This window comes from Geotrypetes seraphini, chromosome 4 (genome assembly GCF_902459505.1).
Source record: "Geotrypetes seraphini chromosome 4, aGeoSer1.1, whole genome shotgun sequence".
NCBI lineage: Eukaryota > Metazoa > Chordata > Amphibia > Gymnophiona > Dermophiidae > Geotrypetes > Geotrypetes seraphini.
Window position 1 is genome coordinate 133,888,805 of NC_047087.1, and position 22,045 is coordinate 133,910,849.

General features: G+C 44.1%; 1 protein-coding gene across 3 annotated transcripts in view; it reads right to left on the bottom strand.

Moving 5' to 3' along the window:
• Nucleotides 1-22,045, bottom strand: part of GPR89B (G protein-coupled receptor 89B) — a 136,152-nt gene that overhangs the window by 63,750 nt on the left and 50,357 nt on the right. For all 3 annotated transcript variants that reach the window (XM_033942002.1, XM_033942004.1, XM_033942003.1), the window contains exon 9: nucleotides 12,870-12,958. In XM_033942002.1, coding sequence (XP_033797893.1) covers nucleotides 12,870-12,958 — 89 coding nt within the window. The remainder of the gene's footprint in view (nucleotides 1-12,869; nucleotides 12,959-22,045) is intronic.

Below are 22,045 nucleotides of genomic sequence, written 5' to 3' on the forward strand. Positions count from 1 at the left end.
CATTGGTGTGATATACAGGCCTCTTTCACAGACAGAAGAAGTGGACAGAGATTTAATAGTAGACATTCAGAATATATCTAAAAAGGGGGAAGTCTTACTAATAGGTTATTTTAACATGCCGGATGTTGATTGGGTTATCCCTACTGCAGGGTCTTCTAGAAGTAGGGAGATTCTCTACAACAGGGGTGTCAAAGTCCACAATCCAGTTGGGTTTTCAGGATTTCCCCAATGAATATGTATGAGATCTATTTGCATGCACTGCTTTCATTGTTTACTATTAGATCTCATGCATATTCATTGGGGAAATCCTGAAAACCCGACTGGATTGCGGCCCTCAAGGAGGGACTTTGACACCCCTGTTCTTCAAGGCGAACTGTTCCAGCAGTTGGTAATGGAACCCACGCGAGAAGGGGTCATACTGGACTTAGGGCTCCTTTTACTAAGCTGCGATAGCGCTAGACCTTAACGCCAGCGTTAAGCTGGCGTTAATTCTAGCCATGTAGCATGGGTTTAGCGTGCGTTAAAATCCTATGTGCGCTAAAAACGCTATCGCAGCTTAGTAAAAGGAGCCCTTAGTGCTTACAAATGGGGAAAGTGTTTCTGATGTTACAGTGGGTGACCATCTGGCATCCAATGATCACTGCATGGTACGGTTTAATATTAAGATGGGTATAGAGAGGGCTCATTCAAAAACAAAGGTTCTAGAACAGGGGTGCCCAAAAGGTTGAACGCGATCGACTGGTCGATCGTGTTGCCTTCGCGTTCTACTTTTTTCCCAACTCAAAAGCGCTGAGCCGACCAACTTCCCCCACCCGACATCAATTCTGACGTCGGAGAGGAAGTTCCGGGCCAACCAATTGCTGCCTGGCTGGCCCGGAACTTCTTCTCCAACTTCGGAAATGACGTTGGGGAGAGGAAATCTGGTCGGCCTGACGCTTCTGTGTGGGGAAGCAAGGAGAGATTGGGGCGACGGTGGTTTGGAGGCCTGTTCCTCGATGGCAGCGGCTTGGGAGCAGGCAGGGAGACAGAAAGAAGGGGGAACAGGGAGACAAAAAGAAACATAGTAACATAGTAACATAGTAGATGACGGCAGATAAAGACCCGAATGGTCCATCCAGTCTGCCCAACCTGATTCAATTTAAATTTTTTTTTTTTTCTTCTTAGCTATTTCTGGGCGAGAATCCAAAGCTTTACCCGGTACTGTGCTTGGGTTCCAACTGCCGAAATCACTGTTAAGACTTACTCCAGCCCATCTACACCCTCCCAGCCATTGAAGCCCTCCCCTGCCCATCCTCCTCCAAACGGCCATACACAGACGCAGACCGTACAAGTCTGCCCAGTAACTGGCCTAGTTCAATCTTTAATATTATTTTCTGATTCTAAATCTTCTGTGTTCATCCCACGCTTCTTTGAACTCAGTCACAGTTTTACTCTCCACCACCTCTCTCGGGAGCGCATTCCAGGCATTCACCACCCTCTCCGTAAAGTAGAATTTCCTAACATTGCCCCTGAATCTACCACCCTTCAACCTCAAATTATGTCCTCTGGTTTTACCATTTTCCTTTCTCTGGAAAAGATTTTGTTCTACGTTAATACCCTTTAAGTATTTGAACGTCTGAATCATATCTCCCCTGTCCCTCCTTTCCTCTAGGGTATACATATTCAGGGCTTCCAGTCTCTCCTCATACGTCTTCTGGCGCAAGCCTCCTATCATTTTCGTCGCCCTCCTCTGGACCGCCTCAAGTCTTCTTACGTCTTTCGCCAGATACGGTCTCCAAAACTGAACACAATACTCCAAGTGGGGCCTCACCAATGACCTGTACAGGGGCATCAACACCTTCTTCCTTCTACTGACTACGCCTCTCTTTATACAGCCCAGAATCCTTCTGGCAGCAGCCACTGCCTTGTCACACTGTTTTTTTCGCCTTTAGATCTCCGGACACTATCACCCCAAGGTCCCTCTCCCCGTCCGTGCATATCAGCTTCTCTCCTCCCAGCATATACGGTTCCTTCCTATTATTAATCCCCAAATGCATTACTCTGCATTTCTTTCCATTGAATTTTAGTTGCCAGGCATTAGACCATTCCTCTAACTTTTGCAGATCCTTTTTCATATTTTCCACTCCCTCTTCGGTGTCTACTCTGTTACAAATCTTGGTATCATCTGCAAAAAGGCACACTTTTCCTTCTAACCCTTCAGCAATGTCACTTACATACATATTGAACAGGATTGGCCCCAGCACCGAACCCTGAGGGACTCCACTAGTCACCTTTCCTTCCTTCGAGCGACTTCCATTAACCCCCACCCTCTGGCGTCTGTCCGACAGCCAGTTTCTGACCCAGTTCACCACTTTGGGTCCTAACTTCAGCCCTTCAAGTTTGTTCAACAGCCTCCTATGAGGAACTGTATCAAAGGCTTTGCTGAAATCCAAGTAAATTACATCTAGCATATGTCCTCGATCCAGCTCTCTGGTCACCCAATCAAAAAATTCAATCAGGTTCGTTTGGCACGATTTTGTAAAGCCATGTTGCCTTGGATCCTGTAACCCATTAGATTCAAGGAAATACACTATCCTTTCTTTCAGCAACACTTCCATTATTTTTCCAACAACTGAAGTGAGGCTCACCGGCCTGTAGTTTCCTGCTTCATCCCTGTGACCACTTTTATGAATAGGGACCACATCCGCTCTCCTCCAATCCCCAGGAATCACTCCCGTCTCCAGAGATTTGTTGAACAAGTCTTTAATAGGACTCGCCAGAACCTCTCTGAGCTCCCTTAGTATCCTGGGATGGATCCCGTCTGGTCCCATCGCTTTGTCCACCTTCAGTTTTTCAAGTTGCTCATAAACACCCTCCTCCGTGAACGGCGCAGAATCTACTCCATTTTCTCGTGTAACTTTGCCAGACAATCTCGGTCCTTCTCCAGGATTTTCTTCTGTGAACACAGAACAGAAGTATTTGTTTAGCACATTTGCTTTCTCCTCATCACTCTCCACATATTTGTTCCCAGCATCTTTTAGCCTAGCAATTCCATTTTTTATCTTCCTCCTTTCACTAATATATCTGAAAAAATTTTTATCTCCCTTTTTTACATTTTTAGCCATTTGTTCTTCCGCCTGTGCCTTCGCCAAACGTATCTCTCTCTTGGCTTCTTTCAGTTTCACCCTGTAGTCCTTTCTGCTCTCCTCTTCTTGGGTTTTTTTATATTTCATGAACACCAACTCTTTCGCCTTTATTTTCTCAGCCACTAGGTTGGAGAACCATATCGGCTTCCTTTTTCTCTTGTTTTTATTGATTTTCTTCACAAAGGTCCGTAGCCATTTTTATCGCTCCTTTCAGCTTAGACCACTGTCTTTCCACTTCTCTTATGTCCTCCCATCCTAACAGCTCTTTCTTCAGGTAATTTCCCATTGCATTAAAGTCCGTACGTTTGAAATCTAGGACTTTAAGTATCGTGCGGCCGCTCTCCACTTTAGCCGTTATATCAAACCAAACCGTTTGATGATCGCTACTACCCAGGTGAGCACCCACTCGAACATTAGAGATACTCTCTCCATTTGTGAGGACCAGATCCAATATCGCTTTTTCCCTTGTGGGTTCCGTCACCATTTGTCTGAGCAGAGCCTCTTGAAAGGCATCCACAATCTCCCTACTTCTTTCCGATTCCGCAGACGGAATATTCCAGTCCGCATCCGGCAGGTTGAAATCTCCCAACAGCAGAACCTCCTCTTTCCTTCCAAACTTTTGGATATCCACAATCAGATCCTTATCAATTTGCTGCGATTGAGTCGGAGGTCTGTAGACTACACCCACGTAGATAGAAGTTCCATCTTCTCTTTTCAGAGCAATCCATATCGCTTCTTCCTCTCCCCAGGTCCCTTGCATTTCGGTCGCTTGGATATTGATCTTTACATAGAGAGCTACTCCTCCACCTTTTTGACCATCTCTGTCCTTCCTAAAAAGATTATATCCCGGTATGTTTGCATCCCATCCATGTGATTCACTGAACCATGTCTCTGTGATAGCAACAATATCTAGATCTGCCTCTAATATCAGGGCTTGCAGATCATGAACTTTGTTGCTTAGACTGCGAGCATTTGTGGTCATCGCTTTCCAGCTATTTTTCAGCGATAATCTCCTTTTTCGTATGGATTTTTGTGTCGTTTCACTTTCCGTTGCAATACTAAGAAATGAGTTGCTGATATTGCTTATGTTGCAGCCTTTACTACTATCACATCTTTTCTTTTGCCGGGGGTGGTCTCTATAATTGTCCTTCGTACATACTTCTAGTTTAAATGCCTAGAAAAATATTGTCTAAATTTCTCTGCAAGGTTTCTTTTTCCTGCTGTAGTAATATGTAGCCCATCAGTGCAATATAGCTTCTTGTCCTTCCATGTATTTCCCCATCCTCCTATGTACCTGAAGCCTTCTTGATGACACCAGGCTCTGAGCCATCTATTAAAGTCCTCTGTGTTTTTCACTCTTTGCTCTCCTTTTCCATATGCAGGCAGTATTTCAGAAAAAGCTAAAGTCTTTACAAAAGGTTTCACGCCCTCACCAAGCTCCCGAAAAGCTTTCTGTGCTGCAAGTGTGGAGTTGTTGGCCAGGTCATTTGTTCCCAGATGGATAACAACATCAGTGTTAAAATCCTTAGTTTCTTCCTTAATTATAGTCAGTATTTGCCTGGAACTCCTGGTAGCTGAGGATCCTGGAAGACATTTCACTATTTTGGTCTCCTCGCCCTGAAAAGAAGGGAAAAAGAAAGAAAGAAATGGGGGACAAGAAGACAGAAAGAAAGAGGGCATGGAGAGAGAGAAAGACAGACAGAAAGAAAGAGGGGCAGGGAGAGAGAAAGACAGACCAAAAGAAAGGGGGGCAGGGAGAAAGAAAGAAAGAAAGAAAGAAAGAAAGAAAGAAAGAAAGAGGAGGGGAGTAGGGAGAGAGGAAGAAAAAGTTGGTGGAGGGAATGAAGTCTGGAAACATACAGCAGGCTGAAAGAAGGGAAGAAATATTGGATGCACAGTCAGAAGAATAAAGTGCAACCAGAGACTCATGAAATCACCAGACAACAAAGGTAGGAAAAATGATTTTATTTTCAATTTAGTGATCAAAATGTTTCCGTTTTGAGAATTTATATCTGCTGTCTATATTTTGCACTATGGCCCCCTTTTACTAAACCGCAATAGTGGTTTTTAGCGCAGGGAGCCTATGAGCATTGAGAGCAGCTCAGGACATTCAATGCAGCTCCCTGCACTAAAAACCGCTATTGCGGTTTAGTAAAAAGGAGAGGATATATTTGTCTATTTTTGTATAGTTGTTCCTGAGGTGACATTGCATAAAGTCATCTGCCTTGACCTCTTTGAAAACCCGGAGAATATAAATGATAATTAACATTTTCTCTGCATACAGTGTGTTTTGTGTTTTTTAAAATTTTATTGTTGGTAGATCATTTTGACTTGGTCATTTTAAAAGTAGTTCTCAAAAGTAGGAGCTGGGAAGGTAAGGAATAAGAGATTAGCTTTCATAAACTACAAAAGATCGCAGAAAGAGGAAGACAGACAAAAATATCTGGAAAAGCTAAGAGAGGCTGGTCGTATAGTCAGGAAAGCAAAGATGCAAATGGAAGAAAAAATAGCTGAAACAGTAAAACGGGGAGACAAGACATTTTTTAGATATATTAATGATAGGAAGAAGTGCAAAAGTGGCATTGTGAGACTCAAAGGTGAAGGGGAGGAATATGTAGAAGCTGATATAGAAAAGGCTGAATTGCTTAATAAATATTTCTGTTCTGTGTTCACAACTGAAGCGCCAGGAGTGGGACCGCAGAGATCAAACGTGAATAAGGATGGATGAGTAATAGACCCTGATCGATTTTCAGAGGGTTGTGTTCATGAGGAGCTGGCTAAAATAAAGGTAGACAAAGCGATGGAGCCAGATGGTGTATATCCGAGGCTGCTGAAGGAACTTAGAGAAGTTCTGGTAGCTCCGCTGACTGACCTTTTCAATGAGTCCCTAGAGTCAGGAGTGGTACCGGAGGACTGAAGAAGGGTGGATGCAGTCCCTTTCCAGAAAAGTGGAAGTAAGGAAGAAATAGGGAATTACAGGCCGGTAAGTCTGACTTCTGTGGTAAGCAAATTAATAGAAACGCTTTTAAAACCGAGAATGGTCAAATTTCTGGAATCCTGTGGATTACAGGACTGGAGACAACATGGATTCACTAGAGGTAGGTTTTGTCAGACAAATCTGATCAATTTCTTTGACTGGGCCAGAGAATTGGATAGAGGATGTGTGCTAGATGTGGTGTATTTAGATTTTAGCAAAGCCTTTGACAGTGTTCCACACAGACGTCTAATAAATAAAGTGAGTGCCCTCAGGATGGGTCCCAATGTGACAGGCTGGGTCAAGAACTGATTGAGTGGAAGGCAACAGAGGGTAGTGATCAATGGAAATTGCTCTGAGGAAAGGGATATTACCAGTGGTATGCCTCAAGGTTCTGTTCTTGGGCCTGTTCTTTTTAACATTTTTATAAATGATATTGCTGAAGGGTTTTCGGATAAGATTTTGGAAGCTAAAATTTAATGCTAAGAAATGCAAGGTCATGCATTTGGGCTGCAAAATCCCAAGGGAATGTTACAGTTTAGGAGGTGAAGAACTTATGTGTATGACAGAAGAGTGGGACTTGGGTGTAACTGTATGTGATGATTCTAAGGTGGCCAAACAGGTTGAAAAGGTGACGGCGAAAGCTAGGCTGCATAGGGAGAGGTATGGCCAGTAGGAAAAAGGAGGTATTGATGCCTCTGTATAAGACTCTGGTGAGACCTCATTTAGAGGCCGCACTCTGGAGACCTCATTCTGGAGGCCGCACCTTCAAAAAGATATAAAAAGGATGGAGTCAGTCCGGAGGAAGGCTACTAAAATGGTGTGTGGTCTTTGTGATAAGGTGTATGGGGATAGACTTAAAGATCTCAATCTGTATACTTTGGAGGAAAGGCGGGAGAGGGGAGATATGATAGAGATGTTTAAATACCTACGTAATATAAATGTGCATGAGTCGAGTCTCTTTCATTTGAAGGGAAACTCTGCAAAGAGAAGGTATAGAATGAAGTTAAGAGGTGATAGGCTCCGGAGTAATCTGAGGAAATACTTTTTTTTTTTTTTTTTTTACAGAAAGGGTGGTAGATGTGTGGAACAGTCTCCCGGAAAATATAGTGGAGACAGAGACTGTGTTTAAATTCAAGAGGTCCTGGGACAGGCACATGGGATCTCTTGGAGAGAGAAAGAGATAATGATTGCTGCGGATGAGCAGACTAGAGGGGCCATTTGGCCTTTATCTGCCGTCATGTTTCTAAGTTTCTATGTTAATATTGGAACACTTGAAGTTAGATGAGCCATAGAATTAGAGAAAATGAAGTCAGAGAAAGACCACATGGCAGTAGTCTTTGCTAATTTTTAAGCTGGGGCCATTCTGGGCCCAAAAGAGCTGAAGGAGAGCTGACAAATCTTCCCACTTGGGAACACGACAACCACCAATGTTTCTCGACTTCCATCCCTATCAAAACACCTGGCCTTCCTCACACATGCAGAAAACTGTTAGCCCTCTTCAAAAACAAGCCCACAAACTAAAATAATAAAAGTACACAAATGGAATCCTAAAATGCCAGGCTCTGCACACAGTATAACACCAGAGAATTAGAAAGAAATGGATTTCTTACAAACAGTGCAAAATATATATACATACATAGAAACATAGAAGAAACATAGAAAGATGATGGCAGAAAAGGGCTACAGCCCATCAAGTCTGCCCACTCTACTGACCCACCCCATTAAGTCTGAGTGCATATGACTTAGTTCCTTAGCTCGACCTTCGTAGGGATCCCACGTGGCTGTCCCATTTATTCTTAAAGTCGAGCACGCTGGTGGCCTTGATCACCTGCACCGGAAGTTTGTTCCAATGATCCACCACCCTTTCTGTGAAGAAGTACTTCCTGGTGTCACTACTAAATTTCCCTCCTCTAAGTTTAAGCGGGTGCCCCCTTGTGACCGAGGGTCCCTTGGGAACGAATATGTCGTCTTCCAGCTCTACACGACCTGTGACGTATTTAAATGTCTCAATCATGTCACCCCTTTCCCTGCGTTCCTCTAGAGTATAGAGCTGCAATTTGCCCAGTCTTTCTTCGTATGAGAGACCCTTGAGTCCGGAGACCATTCTAGTGGCCATCCGCTGGACCGACTCGGCTCGAAGCACATCTTTACGGTAATGTGGCCTCCAGAATTGCACACAGTATTCCAGATGAGGTCTCACCATGGCTCTGTACAGTGGCATTATGACTTCAGGTTTGCGGCTGACGAAGCTTCTCTTGATACATCCCATCATTTGCTTTGCCTTGGACGAGGCCTTCTCTACTTGTTTGGCAGCCTTCATGTCTGCACTGATGATTACTCCCAAGTCCCGTTCTTCTGAAGTCCTAGCTAGTGCTTCTCCATTCAAGGTGTATGTTCTGCATGGATTTCTGCTGCCGAGATGCATGACCTTACACTTCTTAGCGTTGAAGCCCAGCTGCCATGTCGAGGACCAGTTTTCCAACGTGATCAGATCCTGCGTCATATTATCCTTGAGATTGCTTTCACTTACTATGTTACACAGTTTGGCGGCGTCGGCGAACAGTGCTACTTTTCCCTGAAGCCCCCGGGTCAAATCCCTTATGAATATGTTGAAAAGGGATGGTCCCAGTACTGATCCCTGCGGCACTCCGCTAGTCACCTCCGATGTCTCAGAGAGGGTGCCGTTGACCACCACCCTCTGAAGTCTTCCACTCAGCCAATCATTGACCCATGCAGTTAGTTTCTCACCCAACCCCATTGATTTCATCTTGTTTAATAGTCTACGGTGCGGGACACTGTCAAAAGCTTTACTGAAATCCAAGTACACTATGTATACAACTAATATAAATTCTCAAAACTAACACTTCAATCACTAAATTGAAAATAAAATCATTTTTCTTACCTTTGCTGTCTGGTGATTTTATTTTTTTGATCAACTTGTTCCCAGTCTCTGGTTGCACTTTACTCTGTGCTCTTAATTCTGTTTCCAAGGCTTCTTTATCCATTTGCTGTTTCTTTTTGCTTCATTTTTTTGCCTTATCTTTGGCACCAATTTTTCATACTTGGCTTGCTTCTAATTTTCTACCTCCATCTAAAATTTATCTACTTTTCCATCTCTTCCCTTCCCATCTATCCATGAACAGCATCTCTACCCCCTCTTTCCTTCACCTCTCCTCTATCCATAAGCATAATCTCCTCCCTCTTTCTTCTCTTCTTACTCCTCCCCTCCATTAATGTGCACATCTCCTCCCTCTTTCTTTATATCCCTTGCATCCAGCATCACTTCTCTGTAGCTCTGTCTATTCCTCATGTCCAGCCTGCCCTAAGAAACATAGAAAATGATGGCAGAAAAGGGCCATAGCCCATCAAGTCTGCCCACACTAAAGACCCTTCTGTGCTCTTCTCCCTATTGTCTTTTCCCATCTGTCTCTTTGCTGTGTATCTCTTTTCCTCCCTAAATACAGGTTATCCCCTATCTACTTCTTTTTACAAGCAATCCGCACCTTGCTACCTCAATGACACTATGCACACCATCATCAACGTGACCTTGGACTATAAGTTACCTCCTCCTCCTATCTCGCAGCATCACTCCTTCAAAAGTACTAATTTATCTCTTCTTGTTTTGTATCATCTTTCAATCCATAGTGTAATGTATCTTCTGTTGTATCCTTGTACTGTACTAAATTGTATCCCCTTAAATTGTACTGTAAGTTGCCTTGAACCTATTTAGGCATAGTGTGACTCATAGATCCCAGATTAGATTAGATATCAGTCTTTTTACCTTTTTTGTACCTTTTGTTGCTTTTGACAACATGGCTGGTAAGGCAGCATAGAACTGTCACAAATATAAAATAAAAGCCGATGGACTAAGACCAGGCTCATGTGTGCAGAATGTATAGGAGCAGCAGTAGGAACTGTAGAATGATATTTCTGTCCTAACTGTCACAAATATAAAATAAAAGCCGATGGACTAAGACCAGGCTCATGTGTGCAGAATGTATAGGAGCAGCAGTAGGAACTGTAGAATGATATTTCTGTCCTAGATTGCTATGTATAAGGTAAAGGCTATTCTCCTGTTCCTCTGGTGAGACTGTAGCTGCCCAGCACATTTCATCTGCCTTTAGATAGAAAGTATCATTTTTATAAACATATATTAAATTTATTCAATTCATATTGACTCCCTATATGTTTGAATACAAATGAAATGACATGTAATATCCTAACGCCTTTTGAATGCAATAACATATCGCAAATAAAGTTACCTGGAATAACCCTAAAACCGAGTAATAAAATGATGCATTACTAAATGAATTATATAACACCCCTCCCCCATTCCAGCAGGGGAGAGAACTACAGGAGGAGCAGTGCTGACGGTGCTCGGCACCAACTGCCAGTTTCACTAGTGGCCAGATCGGGAGCCCTTTCCAGCAGGGCACCTAGCATCATCTACACCCCTCCCCCGTTCCAGCAGGGGAGAGAACTACAGGAGGAGCAGCGCTGACGGTGCTCGGCACCAACTGCCAGTTTCATTAGTGGCCAGATCGGGAGCCCTTTCCAGCAGGGCACCTAGCATCATCTACACCCCTCCCCCGTTCCAGCAGGGGAGAGAACTACAGGAGGAGCAGCGCTGACGGTGCTCGGCACCAACTGCCAGTTTCATTAGTGGCCAGATCGGGAGCCCTTTCCAGCAGGGCACCTAGCATCATCTACACCCCTCCCCCGTTCCAGCAGGGGAGAGCCGACATAGGAGAGATGCAGTCCGACGCTCAGACCAACGTTCGGTTCGGGAGCCCGTTCCAGCAGGGTACCCGACACCATCTTCACTCCTCCCCCATTCCGAAGGGTCTACCTCTGAGGATCTTGCATCATGTGAGGCAGCGGTGGAGATTACCTTGCTTGAGATGTAGCCTGTTCTTGGAGGAAACTCGGGACCCAGATGATATACATCGGAACTGGGGTTGACGGCAGTTAAAGAATAGAATGGGAATGGTGGTTGAAGTGAATTGGGGTGGAGATGGAAGTGGGTATGGAGAGGGATAGGGATATGATGTATTCCGGAAAGGCATTTAAGATCTGGTGTTAAATGATCATAATAATTACAAGTCAAAGATCTTGATGCTTTTTTGGAGTGTGTTTCTGTTTCTCTCTATGCTTATTTTTATCTCTATTTTGTTTACTTTAATTATTATTTTAATTCTATCTTTATATTATTTATTCATTACTTGTTGGAATATTTCATTTCTATCTCTATCTCTACCTCTGTCTTTTTATTTTTATTTTTCATACTGTTTCTTCAGGTACTTTAGTTAGATTGTAAGCCTTTGGGACAGTTAGGGAATTTCCAAGTACCTATCTTATTTATTTAGTTTTATTTATTGTATCTTTAATGCATCATTTTTGTAAACCACTTAGAAACCTCACGGTTATTAGCGGTATATAAGAATTAAATTAAATTAAAATTAAATTAAATAATCCAAAACATTGCATATTAAATTGAATTAAACTTTATATCTTAAAAAGCGTAACCCCAAGAGCATACTAAAAACCTTACTAGCAGTTGCTTATCATTTTGCAACAGTTAAAAGCAAAATAAGCCTATTAGGAATTCATCAATAAATTATCTCCTACATTTAATTAAATCATTACCATTCATTGAATTCCCTTCAAAACTTTATACTATTCCAGATTATTTCAGCAGCCCACTTAAAAATTAATAGCAATGTATATTTTTCCCAAAACAATTAGAAAATTGAGAGAAATAAAAAAAAAATCAGAACTATCAATGTTAGCTTACTCCCGAATAACTAAATATACCTTAAATAACTAAGCATTTTAAATATCTAAAATTAAAAAAAAATTTAAGATTTTAAATTAAATTAGAACTTCCATATATTGAGAATCATAAACACAAGAGCATACTAAAAACATTACCACCATTTGAATGTATTCAATGACAAGTAAAACAGCATAAGCATATTAAGAATTAATTAATTAATTCTTATATTCAAGCTAATCATTACCATTAATTGGCACTCTCCCAAAGACTTATAATAGTTCAAATCATTGCAGCAACCCTTCCAGAAAGTTAATAACAATATATCAGCTCAAGATCAATTAAATTCATGAAAAGATATTAAACTGGACCTTCAGTATCAGCCTTTTCCCTGATAAAAAACCATACCTTAAATAACAAAGCATTGTAAGCATTGTAAGACTCTAAAATTGAAAAATGGAGACAAGAATAATGAACTACTATCCATTTTTTTAGGAAAAACAAATTGATATAAATTTTTTTTTAAAATGTAACTGCAGATCAGTTAAATAAACAATTAGCAACCCTTATAATCAGTTAATTGTAAAAACTCTACCCTATAATGTCTCATAACTCTAGTAAATCATTCTGCCACTTGTAAACAAAAACCTGGACTGCCATACTGATATGTAGCTTCATAGAAACAATCTTCCCAAACCAAACAAAGCCGGAGAGGTCATTGTACTTCATCCTCTTCTGACTCAGGAGTTCCTCCGGATATACTTAGCTAATACGTCCGCTGGCGTGCCTTCCAATTGAAGACCACGTCATCCCGAAAGGGAGGGAATAAACAGCAAAAATCGCCCACTATTCGTCAGAAGTAAAACAAAGATTGATCCTCCTCCAATCACAAGGCAGTTTCAAATGAAGAAAAAAGAATGTCCTCGTGGTCCTAGCGCTGTGACATTCATCTGCAAAATGACTATTGGCATTCTGATGACAACTTATTTTATACCTTAGTTGCATGAAGGTCGGCTGTTTCCAAGAAAAGCTGTCGACTCAGTTCCTCCAGTGCACTTACTTCCTGCTGAATCAGGGAGAGATCTGGGGGAAAAGTTAAGCAAAAAACCTATTTACAGAGATAAAACCTACTATCTTAAGAGCAACTGAAGTCATTACCTAGAAAGCACAGTTACTTACCGTAACAGGTGTTATCCAGGGACAGCAGGCAGATATTCTTACATATGGGTGACGTCATCCACAGAGCCCCACTGCGGACAGCCTCACAAGCAGACTTGCTTGAAAAACTTTCAGAAAGTTTGCGACTGTCACACCATGCATGTGCGAGTGCCTTCCCGCCCAACATAGGGCGCGCATCTCCTCAGCGTCTCCTCAGTTCAGATAGCTAGCTAAGAAGCCAACCAGGGGAGGTAGGTGGGTTGTGAGAATATCTGCCTGCTGTCTCTGGATTAAACCTGTTACGGTAAGTAACTGTGCTTTATCCCAGGACAAGGAGGCAGCATATTCTCACATATGGGCGACCTCCAAGCTAACCAGAATGAGATGGTGGAGTATTGGCAATTCAGGAGAATAAATTTCGTAAAACTGCCTGACCGAAGTGGCCATCCCGTCTGGAAAAAGAATCCAGACAATAATGAGAGGTGAATGTATTAACCGAGGACCAAGTGACAGCTTTACAGATTTCCTCAATAGGAGCAGATCTAAGGAAAGCTACAGATGCCACCATGGATCTAACTTTATGGGCTTTGACTCGACCCTGTAGATGCATAGCAGAGAAAGATGCAAGCCGCCAACCAGTTGGAGATGGTGTGCTTGGAAACTGGATGTCCCAACTTGTTTGGATCAAAGGAGATAAAAAGTTGAGGAGCAGATCTGTGTGGCGTAGTCCTTTGCAAGTAGAAAGCCAAAGCATGCTTACAGTCTAGAGTGTAAAGAGCTGTTTCTCCAGGATGAGATTGAGGCTTTGGAAAAAAACACTGGAAGAACAAAGGATTGATTGAGATGAAATTCTGAGACCACTTAGGTAAGAATTTAGGATGAGTATGGAGGACCACCTTGTCATGATGGAATACTGTGAAAGGTGGGTCCGCTACTAAAGCTTGTAGCTCACTGACTCTGCGAGCAGACATGAGAGCAATGAGAAAAAACACTTTCCAAGTGAGATATTTGAGATGAGCAGAAGCCATTGGTTCAAAAGGAGGCTTCATCAATTGAGTAAGAACGACATTAAGATCCCAAATCACTGGAGGCGGTTTGAGAGGTGGCTTGACATTGAAAAGTCATTTCATAAATCTGGAAACCACAGGATGAGCAGAAAGGAGTTTCATGTCTAATGGCTGATGAAAAGCAGCAATGGCACTGAGATGGACTCGAATGGATATGGATTTGAGACCTGACTGAGACAATGCAACAAGTAATCCAAAACTGAAGACAAGGAGGTAGATTGAGGCTCCTAGTGGTGAGTGGTGCACCAAGCTAAAAATCTAGTCCATTTCTGGTTATAACACTGCCTAGTGGTAGGCTTCCTAGAAGCCTCTAAAATGTCCTTGACAGATTGAGAGAACTGTAGAGTGGCAGTTACGTTGAGAGGTACCTAGCTGTCAGGTGGAGAGACTGCAGGTTGGGATGAAGGAGGGATCCCTGACTCTGTGTAAGCAGAGGGAAAACTGATAGAAGTAGTGGCTCCCTGCTGCTGAGTTGAAGTAGAAGGGAGAACCAAGGTTGTCTGGGCCACCGAGGAGCTATCAGAATCATGGTGGCATGTTCGTTTTTCAGTTTCACAAGAGTCTTGAGAATGAGAGGAAATGGAGGAAACGCATACAGAAACGGATTGGTCCATTCCAGAAGAAAAGCGTCTGCCTTGAGGCGGTAAGGAGAGTATATCCTGGAGCAGAATTAAGGCAGTTTGTTGTTGTGGGGAGACGCAAAGAGATCTATTTGAGGAGTGCCCCACTGAGAAAAAAATGTGATGGAGAAGCAAGGAATTGAGTATCTTAGCACACGCCTTTGCAAAGTGACAGTGCGAAGAGACAGAAAACGCTGATCAAGAAAACACCCACATCTCCTGTAGCCGACTCTCCAACCCGCACAGAACCCTCAAGAGAGCATTGCTGTAGATCCAGTCCAGCAGGGTTGAGAGGTAAGGAGCCTCCTTTCACATAAACTTCTCACACATAAACGCAATGGCTACCCGCACATCTAAACTCATACATGTCCTCTTAATGCTCTCCCTGCTCTTAACAAACTAGAAAACAGCAGGATACCATATCCCCTATTCCAATTGTGACAGCAACCTACAGACATTTCCAACCATCCAGGAAACTCCACTCTCCCAGAAATCTGCTATCCTGCCCATTGGCTACCCATGAAAGCATCCCTCCCATATGGGGAAAAAGACCACCTCCCAAATCCAGGACGACAGCTCAAAATCACTGTCCACCACCAAGAAACCTCATCCACCCAATGTATATCTCCAATCCTCACACTAAGTACACCTCAATAGCCTGTGCATACATGAACATAAGATCAATTGGCCCAAAGGCAGACCTAATAAAGGATTGGATAGTTAAAGAACAGCTAGGCTGCATGTTCCTAGCCAAAACCTGGCTAACCTCTGACTCAGACCCATGCATAACCAAATTTTGTCCCACGGGATACAAATTAGAGATAGTTTGTCGAGAAAATAAGCGTGGGGGAGAACTGGCCATCCTAGTAAAAAACCACCTTAACTTAAAAGTCGTAGACAAATACTCCTCCTCCCACTTGGACCTTCTAGTCTGCCAACTATCCGATGGCACACTCAAAGGTACCTTGACCTGCCTTCTCTGCTACATAACACCAGGAAAATGGATCGCCACAAAACATGTACTCGAAGACTTCATCTTCCAGAACTCTCTAACCTCAACACATAACCTGCTCCTCGGAGACATAAACCTCCATCTAGAAGACCACACCTCCAAACAAGTTGATGGTATACTCTCTTACCTCAATGCACTATCCTACCAAATTCTTAACACCCAACCCACGCACAAAAAAGGCCACCAACTTGATATTGCTGCATACATGACCCAACACTCCCATACACCAGATATCCTCATCTCTAATGGAGCCGGGCACCCTCCCTCTGGTCAGACCATTACAAATACACCTTCAACATCAATTGGGCTCAAAGCAATAATAAACCCGAACTCCACAAAACTTCCTTTAAAATCTGTCAAAAACTCGAACCCACCTCATTCTGGGACATTGCAGACCTCGCAATCAACTCCATAGACCCTAAAGAATTCATATGCCATTGGCGCACCTTAAGCGAAACAATCCTGAATGAGCTAGCCCCAATAAAATCAAAACACAGAATCTGCAGGCCGTCTGACAAATGGTTCGACACCGAACTTCTCCAACTAAAAAGACACTGCAGACATCTCGAAAGAGTCTGGAAAAAAAAGAACCAAGAACACACCAAAGTAGCATGGAGAAGCCTAATTAAACAATACAAGATCAAACTTAAGGAAAAATGAAAAGCTTACTACTCCAAACTAGTTGGCATCGAAACCCCAGACACAAAAATACTTTTCAAACTAGTAAAAAACCTCACTGATACCAAGCCACTCCTAGCCACACAAGGAAACCACCCACCAACAGCCACCCAACTAGCAGATCACTATAAAAGCAAGATCACCACAATCAGATCCACCTTCAACAGCCCACTAATCCACTACTAGCAACTCTACTAGACTCAGCCCGTCAGCACCTCAGTAAAGGAAGAAGGATGCTGATAATTCAACTCGATCTCTCTGCCACATTTGACCTGGTAGACCACACCATACTACTTCAGATACTAGAAGCCATAGGGATCTCAGGTGGGGTATACAACTGGTTCCAAGGATTCCTTAAAATAAGAACTTACAGAGTAAAGACAAACAACCTTAAATCAGACCCCTGGTCTAACCCCTTTGGAGTACCACAAGAGTCACCACTGTCGCCCACGCTCTTCAACCTCTTCATATCCTCCCTCGGTACCACTCTGGAGACCCTAAAAGTAACATCATTCAGCTACGCAGATGACATAACCATACTCCTCCCCTTCGACACACCAGATCCCACTTCAATAAACACTAGAAGCAGTGGAATAATGGATGATAGACCACAAATTGAAGCTGAACTTGGACAAAACAAAATTTCTATTACTTGAAAAGGACAAAACCCCATCCATAACAGAATTAGAAATAAATGCCACCAAATACCCCATACAGTCCACTCTCAAAATCCTAGGAGTGACGATAAATAGATGCTGCACAATGCAGGTCCAAATCAACAAGACTACTCAAAAAGCATTTTTAACTATGCGCAATCTACGAAAAATAAGAAAATTCTTTGAGAAAGAGCAATATAGGATCATAGTCCAATCCCTTGTCCTACCAAGCACCCAGATCAAGGAGAACTCAGAACCTATTCACCTTCCCCCCTCATAAAGATACCCGACGTAAGAAACTTTACGACAGCCTTCTAGCGACACAGGCAGCGAAAATTGACCCCACCATCACCAATCTGATGATCAACACAACAGACATCAAAGTATTTCAAAAAGAAATCAAAACATTTCTATTCAAAAAACACGTCCTTACTTACTAATCTCCTCCCTAATCGCACATGCTCTCTCCCCCGTGAATAACACATCAGTTAACTCCTCGAACCTCACCTGCCAAAAATATTAGATTCCCAAATAAGCATCACACATCGCTATCCAACAATCCTATCCCTTCAAAGTAAGGTACCTTTCTTCTGTTACCCGAATATATTGTTATTCTCCACTGTATCCTGTAATTACTGAATCTTGCTAAGTAATTCTTTCGGAAAAAATTCCAGATATCCTCTAATTTGTAATTCTCTACCACAACATGTAACCTACTTGTTTCGTTGTTATGTAATTCTCTCGGTAATGTCCAGATCTCTTCTAATTGTAATCCGCCTAGAACCGCAAGGCACAGGCGGAATAGAAATCACTAATGTAATGTAATGTCTAGGGGACTACTGCAATATCCTCTACCTACCATGTCCCACAAACTTGATAAAACAACTACAGACTACAAAATACAGCCCTCAGACTGATCTATTCACTTGGAAAATTTGACCATATCACCGTTGCCTACCTAGACTCACACTGGTTACCTATACGAGTTCGAATTCAATTCAAATTATACTGTTTATTATTCACAGCAATAAATGGTATTGTACCCACCTACCTAAACAATCGCCTAAATCGGAACCTTACAACCAGACAAAGGAGAACTCAGACCCCATTCTCCTACTCCCCACTCAAAGGTACACAGCGCAAGAAGATGTATGACAACCTCCTAGCGACTCAGGCAGTGAAACTAGACCCCTCTATCTCTAACCTGCTGACAGCAACAAGTGACTATAAATCATTTTGAAAAGAAATCAAAACCTTGCTATTTAAAAAATTTATCCAGATATCATAACTTTCTCCCTCGTCCTTCCCCCTCTCTTAGAGAATTCCCCCTTAAATTCTTTCTCCTCTTGTAATTTCTCCTAACGATTCAACTTTGTAACCAGCCCATTAAATTGTAATTCCCCTGAAAATGTCCAGTTTTCCTCTGATGTAATCTTCAAACTTCTACCTATCTTACAATTTCTCCTCAAAGACTCAATTATGTAACAAGCCCCCTAAATTGTAAATCTCCTGGAAATGTCCAGTTATCTTCTGATGTAATCCGCCTAGAACTGCAAGGTACAGGCGGAATAGAAGTCACTAATGTAATGTAATGTAATAAGCACCTCCTCCTGCCTGCTGTGCTCACTGCTGCTCCGTCCTCAGCTTGGGTCTGAAAAAAAAAATAGCTCAGTTCCATGTCTCCTGCCTCCTCGGATCACCCTCTTCGAGTTCGAGTCTCACCGGTATCAGGGCCTTCAGGGTGCTGGATGGATCACTAAATATATCCTGTGTCTTCCCTTGCTGACCAATCAGCAAGCAAGGCTCTCAGCTGTGTACATGCTGAGCAGTGAGCTCAGCACACAAACAGCTGAGAGCCTTGCTTGCTGTTCCTGCTGTGCCGCAGGACCAATCAGCAAGGTTTTCAGCTGTGTGCGTGCTGAGCTCACTGCTCAGCATGGCTTTTTCTCCCACGGCGCCGGATTAGTCTCTTAGCTGCATCGGAAATTAGGTAGGCCTCAGTAAGTTGAACCCTGCTTCCATCCCTGTGGAAGTCCTGTGGGCCAGAGGGGGATCCCCATAGGAGTCCCGTGAGTCAGGGGGGATCCCCGCAGGATTCCTGCGATCCCCATTCCCGTGCAGACCTCTACCGCAGACCCACCGGTTCTAAGGGTGGCTTGTCCGGAGGGGTTGGCTTAGCTATCTTACCTGAGGGAGACAGTGAGGATAACGGCACCTCAGGAGAAGATTTAGCTGATTTCCCCGAAGACTTCCCAAATGAGGAAGGTTGATCAAGGTCGAGGTTAAAGGTGGTTGCCCCGTAGAAGACTTAGTTGGAGTCGAGGTTGAGGCTGGAATCGGGGTCAGGGCCTTAGGCAAAGGCCGATCCATGGCTCTGAAAATTTTTTCAACCTGAACCTGATGACATTTAAGGGCTTGAGTTTTAACTGTAGCACAGCGGGCACATGACTCCGGACGATGGTGAGGTCCTAAACACTGTACACACCACTTGTGTGGGTCAGTGAGGAAGATTGCGTGTTGGAACCGGCTACACTTCTTAAATCCTGTGACTGGCCAGGACATAGAATAGAACACGACCGTGGCTAAATTGAAGCCCGCAGGCTGAGGCCGTGGAGTAGGTCCCGCTGTGACATGAGAAAAAAAACAACACAACTTAAAATTTTTTAGGGGGGGGAAATGAAACGCGCAAATAAACACAGCGACCCTGTAAAGAAAATACACGAGCCATGGTGAGAAGGCACGAGTAGAACTAATGAGGTCTTCTAGGCTCCGCAGTAAACTTAGAACTGAGACGCTGAGAAGACACGCGCCCTACGTTGGGTGGGAAGGCACTCCCGCATGCACAGTGCAACACTTGCGAACTTTCTGAAAGTGCTTCAAGCAAGTCTGCTTGTGAGGTTGTCCACATCGGGCCTCAGTGGATGACGTCACCCATATGTGAGAATATGCTGCCTGCTTGTCCTGGTATAATAGTTTAGTCTTCAAAGTGAAGAGTTGCAGGCACTGCAGATGATTCTATCCTGAAATCCAAAGCTCATCTTATGTTACTTCCTGCAGATGTCTCCTCTTTATGATGTAAGATTAGGAAAGGAGAGGAGAGAATCCAAAATTCTTATCCATTCCCCACATCATATAATGCTGTCCATTAGTGATGCCCGATTCAGGGGGAAAAATTCGATTCGATTCAGCCTATTGAATCGATTTTTCGATTCGATTCGATTTTCCTGCCCAATTGGGTGTTTTTTTCAAAACATCCTGGTGGGTTTATTTTATAGCCTCTTCACCCCCTTTGCCCTCTCCTACCCACACTGATCCTGTGGTGTAAACAGAATAAACAAACAAAAAATACTTTTCCTCTCTCTGTTAAATCCTAGCTCACGTTTCATGGTCTAACACCAGCTCTGGAAGGATACACATTTCAAGTCTGACATATTGTAATCACAAAAGAGAAAATAAAATTATTTTTCCTACCTTTTGTTGTCTGACCATTTTTCAAATCATGTTAGTCCCATGTTGGTCTGGTTGTCTTCTGATCAGGCTCTCCTTCTGCCTTCTTTCTCATGCTAACCATCCATCTTCCATCTCTGTCCTCCCCTTATGTTTTCCTTTCCTCTCCCGGAGGTATGACATCTTTCCTTTTGTTCATCTTCATCCCCCCACAGCTGCAGCAATGGACCCCACCATCCACAGATCCACCATCTCTCCTTTTCTCAACTACCCTTTCATCTAGCATCTCTCTTCTGTGCCCCTGTCCCTATTCTCCTCTCCAATACTGTTCCCCTTTGTGTCCCTGTTCCTATGCTCCCTCCATGCCCAGCATCTTATCTCTCCCCATATCCATCTTCTTCTTTCTAACTTGCCTGTTTTTTCTACTTACAGGATCGGGAGGCAGAAGGGAGATAGCCAGGGCTGAGAGGAGACACAAGGGCAGCAAGGCAGAGGACAGGATCCAGCCAGGAGGGGTGGAAGACTGATCGGGGGTAGCGGCGAGAGTAGGCTCCGCCCACCCCCACCGCGTCAGAGGTCGCTTCAGTGCCCAGGCTCCCCCTTAAAAGGCAGGAAGCCTGAGCACGAGGCAGACCGCGGCGGCGTTCTAACTTGCCTGTTTTTTCTACTTACAGGATCGGGAGGCAGAAGGGAGATAGCCAGGACTGAGAGGAGACACAAGGGCAGCAAGGCAGAGGACAGGATCCAGCCAGGAGGGGTGGAAGACTGATCGGGGTAGCGGCGAGAGTAGGCTCCGCCCACCCCCACCGCGTCAGAGGTCGCTTCAGTGCCCAGGCTCCCCCTTAAAAGGCAGGAAGCCTGAGCACGAGGCAGACCGCGGCGGCGTTCTAACTTGCCTGTTTTTTCTACTTACAGGATCGGGAGGCAGAAGGGAGATAGCCAGGGCTGAGAGGAGACACAAGGGCAGCAAGGCAGAGGACAGGATCCAGCCAGGAGGGGTGGAAGACTGATCGGGGTAGCGGCGAGAGTAGGCTCCGCCCACCCCCACCGCGTCAGAGGTCGCTTCAGTGCCCAGGCTCCCCCTTAAAAGGCAGGAAGCCTGAGCACGAGGCAGACCGCGGCGGCGTTCTAACTTGCCTGTTTTTTCTACTTACAGGATCGGGAGGCAGAAGGGAGATAGCCAGGGCTGAGAGGAGACACAAGGGCAGCAAGGCAGAGGACAGGATCCAGCCAGGAGGGGTGGAAGACTGATCGGGGTAGCGGCGAGAGTAGGCTCCGCCCACCCCCACCGCGTCAGAGGTCGCTTCAGTGCCCAGGCTCCCCCTTAAAAGGCAGGAAGCCTGAGCACGAGGCAGACCGCGGCGGCGTTCTAACTTGCCTGTTTTTTCTACTTACAGGATTGGGAGGCAGAAGGGAGATAGCCAGGGCTGAGAGGAGACACAAGGGCAGCAAGGCAGAGGACAGGATCCAGCCAGGAGGGGTGGAAGACTGATCGGGGTAGCGGCGAGAGTAGGCTCCGCCCACCCCCACCG